The following is a 16961-nucleotide window of genomic DNA, read 5'->3' on the forward strand; positions in this document are numbered from 1 at the left end:
ATTGGATGACAAATTCTAAAATAAATAAATATGTTCCAAATGCTTTAAATATATAATTTCTACATCACTATAAGATATTTCTCGACATATTGGAGAGGGGTTTTCCAGATATAAGTAAGTTAAAAGACATAGCAAAGAGGGCTGCGTTCAGCTAGGTTACATATATAGCCAGAAATCAATAGTTACATGTGTTGTCAATGGAAATGGCAAATATTTATATTCCCCATCCTCTTGTGGAGTGTTTAATAATTCTAAACCAATATCCTATATATTTAAATTGCAGACCAAACAGATTTGTATACCCTCCACCATGGGATGGGGGATATATTAACTTTGTCATTCCGTTTGTAACACATCGAAATATTGCTCTAAGACCCCATAAAGTATATATTCTGGGTCGTGATGAAATTCTGAGTCGATCTAAGCATGTAAGTCCGTCCTTCTGTTGAAATCACTTTGACGAAACAAGCTATCGACTTGAAACTTGGCACAAGTAGTTGTATTTATGTAGGTCGGACGGTATCGGTTCACTATTACGTATAGCCCCCATATAAACGGACCCCCAGATTTGGCTTGCGGAGCCTTAAAGAGAAGCAAATTTCATCCGATCTGGCTGAAATTTGATATATGGTGTTGGTATATGATTTCTAACGACCATGCAAAAATTGGTTCACATCGGTCCATAATTATATATAGCCCCCATATAAACCGATCCCCAGATTTGGCTTGCGGAGCCTCAAAGAAAAGCAAATTTCATCCGATCTGGCTGAAATTTGGTACATGGTGTTGGTATATGGTCTCTAACAACTATGCAAAAATTAGTCCACATCGGTCCATAATTATATATAGCCCCCATATAAACCGATCCCCAGATATGACTTGCGGAGTCTCAAAGAGAAGCAAAATTCATCCGATCCGTGGAAATTTGGTACGTGGTGTAAGTATATGGTCTCTAACAACCATGCAAAAATTGGTCCACATCGGTCCATAATTATATGTAGCCCCCATATAAACCGATCCCCAGATTTGGCTTGCGGAGCTTCTAAGAGAAGCAAATTTCATCCGATCCGGTTGAAATTTGGTACGTGGTGTAAGTATAGGGTCTCTAACAACCATGACAGAGTTGGTCCATATCGGTCCATAATTATATATAGCTCTTATATATACCAATCCCCAGATTTGACCTCCGGAGCCTCTTGGAGGACCTAAATTCATCCGATCCGGTTGAAACTTAATACGTGGTGTTAGTATATGGTCTCTAAAAACCATGCAAAAATTGGTCCATTGGGTTCATAATTATATATAGCCCCCATATTAACAGATCCCCAGATTTGACCTCCAGAGCCTCTTGAAGAAGCAAAATTCATCCGATCCGGTGGAAATTTGGTAGATTTCGCTAGTGTATGGCTGATAACAACCATGCCAAAATTGGTCCGTATCGATCTATATTATATATAGCCCCCAAATAAACCGATCCCCATTTTAATTGCCATAGAAAATTTTGTCAAAATTTTATATTTCTATAGAAAATTTTGTCAAAATTTTATTTCTATAAAAAATTTTGTCAACACTTAATGTCTTTAGGAAATTTTGTCAAAATTTTATATTTCTATAGAAAATTTTGTCAAAAATTTATTTCTGTAGAACATTTTGTCAAAATTTTATTTCTATAGAAAATTTTGTCAGAATTTTATTTCTGTAGAAATTTTTGTCAAAATGTTATTTCTATAGAAAATTTATGAAGCATTTCATAGTTGGAGAGGAATGTTTTGCAAAATCTTCCAATATATTAAGAATTCTACCAATGATAGACTCGTGTTCATAATTGTATATAACTCCTATAAAAAGCGACTGCCATATTTCAATTCTGGCTCAATAATTACCGCATAAAATTTCATATCGGTTCGTAATTATTTCTTCCCTATATATACCGGTCAAAAACTGAATATACTTATTTAATCGACCTTTCTTTTGTCTACCATATAACCCGCATGGACTAACTTACAATTTAGAAGATGATGTTAAGAAGTTTTAAGATGCCTTGCCATCGGCCGCAACCCAAGTAATTTTATTGTGCATGACCGTCTTTAGTAGAAGTTTCTACATAAGATTCGGCCTGGCCGAACTTACGGCCGTATATACTTGTTTAAAATACGATCTAGCCTTATATGTGCATAGGAGAGAATTCTGCATTTGCATTAATATTGGTGTGGATGCACACAATTCTCAAAAACGAGTTTTTGATGTTATGTTTTGATTTTAAACATATTCATGTAGGAAATATGAAAGCATTTGTAACAGTGACATACACTAAAAAAAATTCATAGAATTTTATATTGAAAAGTTTAGTTTTTCTATTCTTCAAATTATGAATTTGTTCTCTGTGACTATGAAGAAATTAATTGATACAATTAATTTTTATACTCTGCATCACTTTGTTTGCCTAAACAAATATTTAGATTCCATTAAGTTTTCAATGGGTGGACTAAATAATTTGGTATTCCCCATGTCGAAAATAACTTTCAGACCAATTTTTGTTTATATGGACTTATTTTTATATATCGCCCGTATAGAACTACAACAGAATTTTACTTCTTAAACTTCGGGAAACTTTTTTTTTGAGTTTTGTGGTTTTATAAATACTATTGCTGAAGATTTTTGGTATCTGTCCATAGTTTGATGGGCCACTATATAGACGTGCGTCGTATTTTAATTTACTGACCCGAAATTTGAAATATAGAGTTCTTGAATAAAAGAGGTCTGCTCTTTTGGAGGTTGCTGAAAACACTGATTTTATTATATCCTCCACCATAGGATGGGGGGTATATTAATTTTATCATTCCGTTTGTAACACATCGAAATATTGCTCTAAGACCCCATAAAGTATACATATTCTGGGTAGTGTTGAAATTTTGAGTCTACACACAAAAATTTTTTTTTCTGGTTCAATCACGAAATTAATAGATCCAATTAATTTTTTAATTGAAATGTCTGCAATCACAGAAATGATAGTATCAATTAAAAAATTAATTGAAGGTCAATTAGAAATTAATTAGTCCTATTAAAAAATTAATTGATACTATTAATTTTTGTTTCAATTAAAAAATTTATTGAATCAATTAAATTTTTAATTGAATATTTTTTAAAATTCAATTAAAATTTTAATTGGAAAAATTTTCGTTAAATTTTTTTCTGTGTAAGCATGTGCGTCCGTCTGTTGAAATCACGCTAACTTCCGAACTAAACAAGCTATCGACTTGAAACTTGGCACAAGAAATTGTTATTGATGTAGGTTGCATGATATTGCAAATGGACCATATCGGACCATTTTTACCTATAGCCCCCATATAAACCGACGCATGCGGAGCCTCTTGGAGGAGCAAAATTCATCCGCTTCGGCTGAAATTTGGTACATAGTGTTAGTGTGTGGTCTCTAATAACCATGCAAAAATTGGTCCACATTGGTCCATAATATATATATATATATATATATATATATATATATATATATATATATATATATATATATATATATATATATATATATATATATATATATATATATATATATATATATATATATATATATATATATATATATATATATATATATATATATATATATATATATATATATATATATATATATATATATATATATATATATATATATATATATATATATATATATATATATATATATAAATAAATAAATTTTTGACAAAATTTACTATGGAAATAAAATTTTACAAAAATTTCTTTAGAAATAAAATTTTCACAAAATTTTCTATATAATTAAAATGTTGATAAAATTATCTATAGAAATAAAATGCTGATAAAATTTTCGATATAAATAAAATTTTGATAAAATTTTCGATAGAAATACAATTTTGGCAAAATTTTCTAGAGAAATAACATTTTGATAAAATTTTCTATATAAATTAAATGTTGAAAACAATTTCTTTCGATATGAAATTTTGACAAAATTGTCTATACAAATAAAATTTTGACAAAGTTTTCTCTGGAAATAAAATGTTGACAAAATTTTCGATAGAAATAAAATTTTGAGAAAATTTTCTATAGAAATAAAATTTAGACAGAATTTTCTATAGAAATAAAATTTTGACAATATTGTTTATAGAAATAAAATTTTGACAATATTGTCTATATAAAAAAAATTTTTACAACATTTTCGATAGAAATAAAATGTTGACAAAATTTTTAAAAATAAAATGGTGACAAAGTTTTCTATGGAAATAAAATGTTGACAAAATTTTCTATAGATATAAAATGTTGACCAAATTTTCTGCAGAAATAAAATTTAGACAGAATTTTCTATAGAAATAATATTTTGACAACATTTTCTATAGATATAAAAATTTGACAAAAGGTCATGGTATTGATTCCGAGTCAAGGATGCCGCTCCTTTAAAATAATAACTTTTTTTATACAAACATATTTATAGGAAAAAAATTTTGATAGAAATTTTATTTCTAAAGACATTTTTGTCAAAGTTTTGGTCTCAAGAACATTTTGTCAACTTTTGTTTCTATAGATAATTCTTTAGAAACAAAATTTGACAAAAATTTCTATAGAAATAAAATTTTGACAACAATTTCTATAGAAATAAAATTTAGACAAAATTTTCGATAGAAATAAAATTTTGACAAATGTTTTTAGAAATAAAATTTTGACAAAATTTTCTTTAAAAATAAAATTTTGATAAATATTTCTATAGATATAAAATTTGGATCAAATTTTCTGTAGAAATAAAAGTTGGACAAAATTTTCAATAGAAATAATTTTTTTAGAAATAAAATTTCACAAAATTTCTTAAAGAAATAATATTTTGACAATATTTTCTATAGATATAAAATTTTGGCAAGCTTTTCTACATAAGCGTAGGAAGGCCTCTGGGGAGGGGGCTTAGACCCCCCAGAAAAATTTTAGCCCCCCAGAATTTGAAAACCTATTTACGATTTTACATTTTTCTAAAAATTAAACAAGTATATACAACCGCACAAAGTTCCGCTAAAGACTTTCATGCACAATCGAATTACTTTGGTTGTGGTAGCAGTTGCCGATGGCAATGTTTGAAATCTGATATTTATAAAATAAATCTGTGGTTGAACTTTTGATTTAGTTGAATAACTAAAGCTCCTTTATTATTTTGTTTAGTCTGGTTTAGTCAATTTAATTAAAAAAATAGTAATTGATACTATTCTTTCATAAATTAATATCTTAATAATGCTGCAAAAAAGCATAGCCAAAAAGAAGTGAAAATCTTCTTTTTGGGTCCGGAAGTGGTGCAAAATTGGCGGAGAAGCGATGAATGTAATATGGAATTGTCATAGAACGAATGTCCACCGTTTGAAAAGCCGTTGCAATGAAATTGCATCACTTCTTAAGTTGTGATCCAAATTCAGTGTTTTGAATGTGAATTAAAAAATTTTGTTTTATTTTCCCAAATAATTAATTTTTATATTTTTTTATGATTTTAATGCATTCTAACGCTTGTTTGAAACGTTTCCCTCGAATATTTTCAAAAATTCTATAAAAATTTCTATAATGAATTTAGCATTTTTGTGGTAAAATTTGAATAATTTATACCATTTTATTTATTCTTACCTTTTTTTAAAAGAAAACAAAAAATTACGCATTAAAATATGAAAAAATGAAATAAAAAAACTTCCTGTGCAGTTAAAATAATTAACTTCTTTGTGAGGACATTTTTGGAAGTGCTTTTAAAGTTGTGACTTTAGAACAACTCCTAATTTTTTTGCTGGGAAAAGTGTGGAACTACTTTTAGTTGCTTTATTATAAATTAATTGTCGAGTTATTTTGATGCCTATATTGTTATTCATTTTTATGAAATAAAACATTAATTGAACCTATAAGTTCAGTCTATAAATTTTCAGCTAGGGGGGCTATAGCCCCCCCCTAGGAAAATTGTCTAGCTACGCTAATACTTTTCTATAGAAATCAAAATTGTCAAAAAATTTAATAATTTAATTTACGTGTTAGGTCATACTATCAATGTCTATTGTGAGTAAGTTCTCACTTTTTGTAGAGGTAGTTTCTTTCCCTTGTTAATGCAATAACATATTATAAAATAAAATAATAAAACACTTCATTCGAAGAAAAATAGTTTTGTCACAAATCACAAATATTTCATCAAAAACTTCAAAATAAGATTTTGTTTTAAATTTTGGTAGATTATTTTTGGCACGAGTGGTAACCATGATCACAATGGACGCACTAGTCTTAGAGAGCCTGAAATATCGGTATGCTACCATACCTAACATAACCTTCATTCTTTCTTAGAATATCGTATACGGAAAAAACCCATGTCATTGGCTTGAAATTAACATCTTATCCTTCTAATGAATCTCTATGTCTTTGGATGTCTGTCAACTATTGTTGAATATATATCAAATTGAAATTTTGTTCAGTGTATATATCACACAGTTTCATGTTCTTTCTTGTATTAAGTACTGCCATTGCTACGTGCTCCGAATGAATGCTCTGGCATTGTGGTAATGTAACCATTCATGTACAAGCATGTGATGGCATTTGATTCCTATGTGGGCGAGACATGAGGAAGCGATTCGACCACACACACATGTGTAGTTAAAGTGCACATCCCTATTGCTACTTCTTGTTTTTTCTTCCCCATTTCCACAATATTTAAGTTGTGTTTTTTTGTGTGTATTGTTTCGGATAACTGCAGCTTTTGTGCATAATTAAATAATGAAAAATCAGTTGTTTGTAGCTCACAGTATTGCCAGGATCTCTGGAGCGGAAATCACAGTGACCGACGGTACGACCGAGATTCATCCAGAGGCAAAAAAAAAACGTGAAGCCTTTAACTTTTTATTTTCTATTATAGGCCTATTTCCTTTAAACATTTTGTGAAAGTTTTCACTATGGCCATTCCAACGTGATTGCAGCATTGAGATTGGTGCTCTGTACGTGTGTGTTGTGCTTTCATTGTAACCATTTGTTTTTCATTTCCGGCCCATCAAACGGAAACGGATAGGCAATGCGTGGTTATTTTTATTAATTTCGTCAAGCAGGAAATCAAAGCTGGCAAAACCAAGAACAACAGCAAAAAACAAACCCTTTTAAATGGTTGGTGCACAAATGGAAATTGTTTCATAACAGCATTGAAGCGCTTGCAGCCATCGCCGTTATCATCATTGCCATCAGCATTTGTGTCAATCTCATTGTTGGGCATAACAATTAATTGTTAGCGGTTTTAATTGGTGGTAGTGTAAAAAACACGTGAATTTAAACAACAGCCCGAGGCTGCTGTAGCATCAGCATAAACGGATATGTCTTCCTGTACAAACCATAAAATTAGTAAGTTATCATTTGTGGCCATAAAAACCATTCAACTTGAATTGCTTTCACTCACTGATATTAATGCCCCGGAAAGATTGTGGCAGCAAGGACTATAGAATAATTCCAGCGTTTGGCAATAGTCCAATTTTGAATTTACAATTTTGATCAAAATGCATAAATTTAGATGTTGTGATAACAGTGTTAGAAGGTTATAGCTATAAATACTGCTTAAATTATAGTTGGGACAAAAATATTGATAGTCTTATATTACAAACAGAAATATAAACAATTGCTTCCATCCTGAAAATGATATTGTCATTCATTCATAGTGTCATTTAAGCACAAGAAAATTTTATTTGATTTAAACATTATTTGATTTTTTCTTTATTATACCCTGCGCCACACTGTGGAACAGGGTATTATAAGTGCATATGTTGGCAACACCCAGAAGGAGACGAGATAGACACATGGTGTCTTTGGCAAAAATGCTCAGGGTGGGGTCCTGAGTCCGTCTGTCCGTGAACACATTTTTGTAATCAAAGTCTAGGTCGCAGTTTTAGTCCAATCGACTTCAAATTTGGCAAAAGTATGTCTTTTGGCTCAGAATAGAACCCTATTGATTTTGGAAGAAATCGGTTCAGATTTAGATATAGCTCCCATATATATATATATTTCGCCCGATATGGACTTATATGGCCCCAGAAGCAAGAGTTTTACCCTAATTTGCTTAAAATTTTGCACAAGAAGAACAATTAGTACTATAGTCAAGTGTGCTAAATTTTATTGAAATCGGTTCAGATTTAGATATAGCTCCCATATATATCGTTCGCCCGATTTACACTCATATGACCACAGTGGCCAATCTTTTACCCCGATTTAATTGAAATTTGGCACAGGGAGTAGAATTTGCATTGTAGCTATGCGTGCCAAATTTGGTTGAAATCGCTTCAGATTTAGATATAGCTCCCATATATATTTGTCGCCCGATGGACCCAGAAGCCAGAGTTTTATACCGATTAGCTTGAAATTTTGCACAAGGAGTACAATTGGTAGTATAGTCATGTGTGCCAAATTTGATTGAAATCGGTTCTGATTTAGATATAGCTTCCATATATATTTTTCGCCCGATATAGATTTATATGGCCCCAGAAGCAGGGTTTTGGCCCAATTTGGTTGAAATTTTGTATTATGAGTACAATTAGTAATATAGTCATGTGTGCTGAATTTGATTGAAATCGGTTCAGATTTAGATATAGCTCCCATATATATGTTTTTCTAATTTCGACAAAAATGGTCAAAATACCAACAGTTTCCTTGTTAAATCGCCACTGCTTAGTCGAAAAGTTATAAAAATGGCTCTAATTTTCCTAAACTTCTAATACATATATGTCGAGCGATAAATCATAAATAAACTTTTGCGAAGTTTCCTTAAAATTGCTTCAGATTTAAATGTTTCCCATATTTTTTTACTAACATTGTGTTCCACCCTAGTGCATTAGCCGACATAATTTTGAGTCTATAGATTTTGTAGAAGTCTATCAAATTCTGTCCAGATCGAGTGATATTTAAATGTATGTATTTGGGACAAACCTTTATATATAGCACCCAACACATTTGACGGATGTGATATGGTATCGAAAATTTAGATCTACAAAGTGGTGCAGAGTATAATATAGTCGGCCCCGCCCGACTTTAGATTTGTCTTATTTGTTATACCCACCACCATAGAATGGTGACGGGGGTATAATAAATTGTCATTCCGTTTGTAACACATCGAAATATCGATTTCCGACTATATAAAGTATATATATTCTTGATCAGGGAGAAATTCTAAGACGATATAACGATGTCCGTCTGTCTGTCTGTTGTAATCACGCTACAGTCTTCAATAATGAAGCAATCGTGCTGAAATTTTTCACAAGCTCGTCTTTTGTCTGCAGGCAGGTCAAGTTCGAAGATGGGCTATATCGGTCCAGGTTTTGATATAGTCCCCATATAAACCGACCTCCCTATTTGGGGTCTTGGGCTTATAGAAACCGTACTTTTTATCCAATTTGTCTGAAATTGGAAATCTAGAGGCATTTTAGGACCATAAAGAGGTGTGCTGAAAATGATGAGTATCGGTCCATATTTTGGTATAGCCCCCATATAGACCGATTTCCCGATTTTACTTCTTGGGCTTTTAGAATCCGAAGTTTTTATCCTATTTGCCTGAAATTGGAAATCTAGAGGTATTTTCGGGTCATAAAGAGGTGTGCCGAAAACGGTGAGTATCGGTCCATATTTTAGTATAGCCCCCATAAGAACGATCTACCGGTTTAACTCCTTGGGTTTCTAGAAACCGTAGTTTTTACCTGATTTGCCTGAAATTGTAAATATTCTGGTATTTTAGGCTCACAAAAACGTGTATCGGATTAAGTTTTTATCGGTCCATTTGGTAATGCCTCCATATAGACCGACTTCACTTCTTGAGGGTGCAGAAGGCGCACTGATCATGAAAATTGCTTGAAACTCAATGTAAAATTTCCAGATTTTACTTCTATAGATTTAAGATTTCAAATCAAGACGTTATTTTATAATTTTTTTGCACACTTACAAGAGATGTTAATGATTCCTCTAAAACTTTAACAAAAATGGTTCTTAGAAATCCAGAATCTGATATAGTCCTCATAGGTGAAATCTTTAAATTTATCTTTGGGAAGTGTCCTCAAGTCCTCAAGCCCTCCTGAAATTTCAAAGGAAACCCTAATATTTGGTTCATAGTGGTGGGTATTTAAGATTCGGCCCGGCCGAACTTAGTGCTGTATATACTTGTTTTTTACTAACATTGTGTTCCACCCTAGTGCATTAGCTGACTTAAATTTTGAGTCTATCCAGATCGAGTGATATTTAAATGTATGTATTTATATATAGCCCCCAACACATTTGACGGATGTGATATGGTATCGAGAATTTAGATCTACAAATTGGTGCAGGGTAAAGTCGGGCGGGGCCGACTATATTCTTTCCTTACTTGTTTTATACTAGTTTTATTTATTGATTTAATTAATAGTTTAATTGATATTGAAAGCAGACTTGAATTATTATTTTAGAAGAGTCAATTGTTTATTTAATTACTTAAAAAATATTAAGGACAAATTTCATTAAAATAATGAAATTTTAATTTAAATAAAATCCAAAAAAATTTTATTTCTCTTAGGGCACAAATTTTGGAAATTTGTTAGTACAATAATTTTGGAAATTTTTGACCCTCCGCTAAAGTCGTATGTCCTAAAGTAAAGAAACACATTTTTTATTTAAAAAAAATCATCCTTAAATTAACTGAAATAATAGATCTTTAGATGTAAGATAAAATATAGGTTAAAACTTAATTTGAGGATTTATCATTCGTTTACAGCTTTCTTATACCCACCACCATAGACTGCTGATATAATAAGTGTGTCATTCCATTTGTAACACATCGAATTATCCATTTCCCACTATATAAAGTATATATATTCTCTATCAGAGAGAAATATACGATATAAATATATCCATCTGTCTGTTGTAATCACGCTATAGACTTCCATCGTCCTGAAATTTGGTAGAGATTCTTGTATTGTCAATTAAATTCACTACTTTAGTTCAAATTCATATAGATCGTCTATTTTCGCCTATTTATTTATTTAAAAAAAATTTTTTCATGTTTCTAATTACAAATGTATATTTTCTTTATATTTCCAGTGGAAGAGGATATCCCGGAGAAGGAGGAGACATCGACATGCAGCACTTTGTTAATATTTTTATCAATAGCCCTAATCATACTTACACTGCCATTCAGTTTATTTGTGTGTTTTAAGGTAATATTTTAATATGAAATATTAAAATTTTACTACAATTAAGAAGGAATTTGCAATCGCAAGAATTTTACTTCAATTTTAGGCACATATTTATGTTACATGTAGGCAAAGCCTTTCCACATTTCGACGAAGATTGAAAATTCCTGATCAAATATTTAACACTTCCGCTGATCTGGTACATCTACGCGGTGACTGATATGTAATGAAATAAAATAAAACGCACTTATTTCACTTTTATATTTTATTGTTCAAAAATAAAATATGTCGGAAATAAGATAACATATTAGAATCAATTTAGATTTGGTCGTATTGTCTACCTTTGGCACGCATTATGGCCTTCAAACGGCCGATGAAGCAATTACACTCTACACGAAAGGGGCTCTGCGATATTTTCGCCCAGTCCCGGCGAAGTGCCGTCATGAGATGATCGACACTTTGGTATTTGTATTGAGAGTCCGAGCCACTCTTGGTTTAGGCTTTCTGATTGCGATGGTGCTGAGTCCTGTTAGTATATCCATGGTCTTCGGCGGAAATGTTCATCTTTAGCACATTTTTCCGATAATATTCGACATGGTCGATAAATTGGATAGGCTTATACCATTACCATCGTTGGCACTTGAGATCTGGTGGTCAGATCTCGACAGTGTAAATTTTCAGTTAATCTCTTTGACAAGTAAATCCGATCTTTTAGTTTGTTCATAAACTGCTCAATTTGGAATGGCTTCTCATCAGAGAAAACAAAATTTGGTAACTGGCCACATTCGTCCAAGTAAAGCATCTCCTTGACTCTTACCTCTTGCATTTTTATACCCACCATCCTAGGATAGGATAGGATATACCCCCTTATAAGTTGTTTGCTATTCCGTTTGTCACACATCGAAATAACGATTTCTAACTATATAAAGTATCTATTTTCTTGATCGAAGGGAAATTCTTAGACGATATAACGATGTCCGTCCGTCTATATGTCTGTCTGTAATGACGCTACTACCTTCAATAATGAAGCTATCATGCTGGATAGCATGATAGCTTCATCAAGGTCAAGTTCGACTATTTACTATATCGACCCATGTTTAAATATAGCCCCCATATAAACGATCAAAAGATTTGATTTCTTCGCCCCTGTTTTATTCGCCGATTTTCATGAAATTTGAAATCTAATCGAATTTTAGTGAGCAAAGTTACAGGCCCCATATAGGCCAATATTCTGATTTGACTTCTTGAGGCCGTGGATAGCAATTTAAATTTTGAGATCCAGAGGAGCTATGCTAAATGTTGTTTATATAGGGTGATTTTTTAAGAGCTCTGAATTTAAATTAAAAAACATACATAAAATTCAGAAAAATGCATGAAATCTTCGAATCGATAGTATGGTCCATATAATAAATTGTTTGAAAATTTTGACCGCGATTGGGCCTCATATGGTCAACTATCTAGGCGATTTAATGTCTTTTGATAATTTATTGGGCACGAATGTGATATAGAATGTTCACCGAACTCGCCTCTCAATAAATCCATTGTTACGTGTGCTGTGTGGCATGTAGCTTCATCTTGTTATTACCACATATCACGCGAGTCAAGCTTTTGCATTTTAGGCCAATAAAATTGAATATAATCTCACGATTATCTTTGAATAAACCTAACCAAACTGTGACTATTTCTGGATGCATTGTTAGCTTTCGCAATCCTTCTGGCTGCGTCACTTAATGATTTTTTCACCGCATGTAGTCTATCGTTTATTATGATTGCCAAAGTTTTGTACACAGTGTTGATACCACGCCAATTGTCGCACTGTTGTGATTGTTTTGAGAGGCGATTGATTATTTTGTGTAGGTTTTTCATATTGTTTGCTCCTGCTGCTTCTTCCGCTTCTTTGGTCATTGCTTCGGCGCATTTACTTTTGTCATTGCATGCGACAATGTTGTAACGCTCCTTGTGTGATGCATCTTCTACAAAATTTTGTTATAGATAACTCTGTACGTGGATTATATTCCAGGTGTTGTCTGCGATCCATTTTTCCCTTCAGTCTTCTTTGCGTATCCAATGTGGTCTCTAGCTATATTTCTGAGCTCATTACAGGTGTCTTTCCAGGATATGATGTTTGGGGCTATATGAGTTTGTATAATGTTTAACATCTCATCGTAGCGCCTTTGCATTTGCTGGTTCTTAGCGCGAGCGCATCTCAGCTTGATTTGAGTGTTGCGATTACAAGCTCATGGTCGGTATCAATATCGGCGCTTCGTTTGTTACGCACGTCGATTAGGGAGCTTCTCCATTTTCTTCGTATGCAGATGTGGTCGATTTGTTTATGTGTGTTGTCCATGTGTACTTGTGAATCCGTTTATGTGGGAATATCGAAACACCGATTACAAGTTGTGTTGCCTGGCATAATTCTACGAAACTTTCGCCATTGTCGTTTCTCGTATCCATGCCCCATGAGGTGAGATTAGGCCCCGATTTTCACAACCAATTTTTGCGTTGAAGTCCCCTAGCAGAATCACCAAGTCTCTACTAGAAATTCCATTTATGGTTGCGGCCAGCTGTTCGTAGAAAGTGCCTTTTTGTGATTCCTCCGCCTCTTCGGTTGGTGCATTGAACATTGAATAATGGTAACGAATTTTTTAATTTTGGAGTAGAACCTAGCTGTAATTATTCTGTCATTTACCGCTTTCGCTTCTATCTTCTTTTCCACTATAAATTACCTTGTTTCCATTAGCAGACGTCATGTCTCAAATATCTCGCCACCTCATTTCTTGCTCATTTGTTTCTCTACTTGGGCAAGCCCTAATGCTTCTCTTAGTGTCCTTGTGGGTGTGAGGGATTTTCTTGGTTCCTTTTTGTGCTTGTTTCAGTAATCATATGGTTTTCAGATAAGCGGATGATCAGATCACTGTATCCTATGATGGTATAGGGGCTGCCAGTTTGGTGTAACCATTCTAGCATTTTTTCTGTAATGCTTATGTGGCACAATGACATCACTGAATCGATTGTCAATAACCGGTTTTCGCGATTTACTGAAAACTCAATACGGTTTTGGTTTCTGTAACTGAAACCGGTTTGCCACTTCCGGATTTGGACACCCTAGTATAAATACAACGTTCTTTAAGTTTTTATACTCTACATTCGTAATAAAATTAAAAAAAAAAAACCTGTAAATTATTTTCTCTTTTCGCATTACATTTTTGCAGGTTGTTCAGGAATACGAGCGCGCCGTCATTTTCCGCCTTGGACGCTTAATGTCCGGTGGTGCAAAAGGACCAGGTGAGTAGTTTTATTATTGCAGTGTGCGTACGTCTGTATGTGTATGTTTGATTATTTTATTCCTTGTATGCTGTACATTTGCAAAGATGTGTTCGGCATTATCTGCTGAATATCTGGGCAATCAGATGACATCTGCAATTGCAATTAATATCGCAATTAAATCTTGATTCCTTTTTAATTTTACATTTCAGGTATTTTCTTCATTCTGCCATGCATTGATTCCTACGCTCGAGTAGATCTGCGTACGCGAACATATGATGTGCCACCACAAGAGGTAAAAAACAAATTTTAATACACTAATAAATATACCATCACTGTTGTTTTCCAAGCACTTATCTCCACAGCATCATGAACCTCTGAGTGTACAACTATAAGTAATTTTTAATTTATGTTGACAGTGAATAAAATTCAATCGGTTTTTGTATTCCTTAACGATTTGCATCTCAACGCCAGTGTACGATAGATTAATTAAAATGGAATTAAATTCACAAATGTAGTTATTTAGTCTTTATGTAGCAAAAATTTGTTACGATGATCAACAAATAATTAAAAAAATCGATACAGGATAAGAAAGAAAGAATTATAAAGTTCTTTTTATACTTTCCGCCATAGGATGAGGGGTATACTGACTCTGTCATTCCGTTTGTAATACATTGAAATATTGGTCCCAGGCCCCATAAAGTACATATATTGTGGGTGGTGGTGAAATTCTGGGTCGATCTACCAATGTTTGTCTCTCTGTTTGTTGAAATCACGAAGAAAAGAAGCTATCGCCGTGAAAGTTTCTACAAGTAGTTGCTATTGCTGTAGGTCGGACGGGACTGCAAATGGGTCATATCTAACGACTTTTTGGTATAGGACCACTTCTTAGTATAGCCCTTTTATAAACCGACTCCAGATTTGCCTTGCGGAGCCTCTTCTGTAACACAAGAGATCAGTATTAAATAGGTCCTAGTTATGTTCTAAAAAGTTCATTTAAAACAATGAATTTTTATTTTTTTTTTATTTTTACTCATTTTGTCGGTTTTAGACGGTTGCCCGGTTTTGATCAAGATAAAAAACTGAAATAAACCGAAAATCAATTAAAAAAAAACAAGTATATACGGCCGTAAGTTCGGCCAGTCCGAAGCTTATGTACCCTCCATCATGGATTGCGTTGAAACTTCATCTAAACACTGCCATCCACAATCGAATTACTTAAGTTGCGGTAACGCTTGCCGATGGCAAGGTATCTTAAAACCTCCTAACACCATCTTCTAAATTGTATGTAAGTCCATACGTGGTATATATTAAATCAAAAAAGATCGATCCAATACGTATATAATTCAGTTTGACAGAGTAGACATAAAATTTTGACAAAATTTTCTACAGAAATAAAATTTTAACAAAATTTTCTATAGAAATGAACCGATATGGACCAATTTTTGTGTGATTGGACCAATTTTTGTTTAGTTGTTAGCGACCATATACTAACACCACATGCCTAATTTGAACCGGATTGGATGAATTGTGCTCCTCCAAGAGGCTCCGGAGGTCAAATCTGGAGAATGTTTTATATGGGGGCTATATATAATTATGGACCGATATGGACCAATTCTGGCACGGTTGTTGAAGATCATATACTAACACCATGTTCCAAATTACAACCGGATTGGATGAAATTTGCTTCTCTTGGAGACTTCGCAAGCCAAATCTGGGGATCGGTTTATATGGGGGCTATATATAATTATGAACCGATGTGGACCAATTTTTGCATGGTTGTTAGAGACCATATACCAATATCATGTACCAAACTTCAGGCGGATCGGATGAAATTTGCTTCTCTTTGAGGCTCCGCAACCCAAATATGGGGATCGGTTTATATGGGCGCCATATATAATTAAGGACCGATGTGGACCAATTTTTGCACGGTTGTTAGAGACCATATACCAATACCATGTACCAAATTTCACACGGATCGGATGCAATTTGCTCCTCTTTGAGGCTTCGCAAGCCAAATCTGGAGATCGGTTTATATGGGGTCTATATATAATTATGGACCGATGTGGGCCAATTTTTGCATGGTTGTTAGAGACCATATACCAACATCATGTACCAAATTTCAGCCGGATCGGATGAAATATGCTTCTGTTAGAGGCTGCACAAGCCAAATCTGAGGGTCCCTTTATATGGGGGCTATTCGTAAAAGTGGACCGATATGGCCCATTTTCAATACCATCCGACCTACATCGATAACAACTACTTGTGCGAAGTTTCAAGTCGATAGCTTGTTTCGTTCGGAAGTTAGCGTGATATATATATATATATATATATATATATATATATATATATATATATATATATATATATATATATATAATATATATAATATATATATATATATATATATATATATATATATATATATATATATATATATATATATATGGTATATATTAAATCCATATGGTATATATATATATATATATATATATATATATATATATATAATATATATATATATATATATATATATAT

The 16961-nt window shown here is 32.8% G+C and overlaps 1 protein-coding gene across 1 annotated transcript in view; it reads left to right on the forward strand.

Moving 5' to 3' along the window:
* The window catches only part of LOC142236111 (band 7 protein AGAP004871-like), a 99459-nt gene that overhangs the window by 43074 nt on the left and 39424 nt on the right, over window positions 1-16961 (forward strand). Inside the window, exons 3-5 of the mRNA XM_075307363.1 lie at window positions 11068-11183; window positions 14372-14444; window positions 14636-14718. Coding sequence (XP_075163478.1) covers window positions 11068-11183; window positions 14372-14444; window positions 14636-14718 — 272 coding nt within the window. The remainder of the gene's footprint in view (window positions 1-11067; window positions 11184-14371; window positions 14445-14635; window positions 14719-16961) is intronic.

The sequence above is a fragment of the Haematobia irritans genome, chromosome 4 (genome assembly GCF_050003625.1).
Source record: "Haematobia irritans isolate KBUSLIRL chromosome 4, ASM5000362v1, whole genome shotgun sequence".
Taxonomy (NCBI): domain Eukaryota; kingdom Metazoa; phylum Arthropoda; class Insecta; order Diptera; family Muscidae; genus Haematobia; species Haematobia irritans.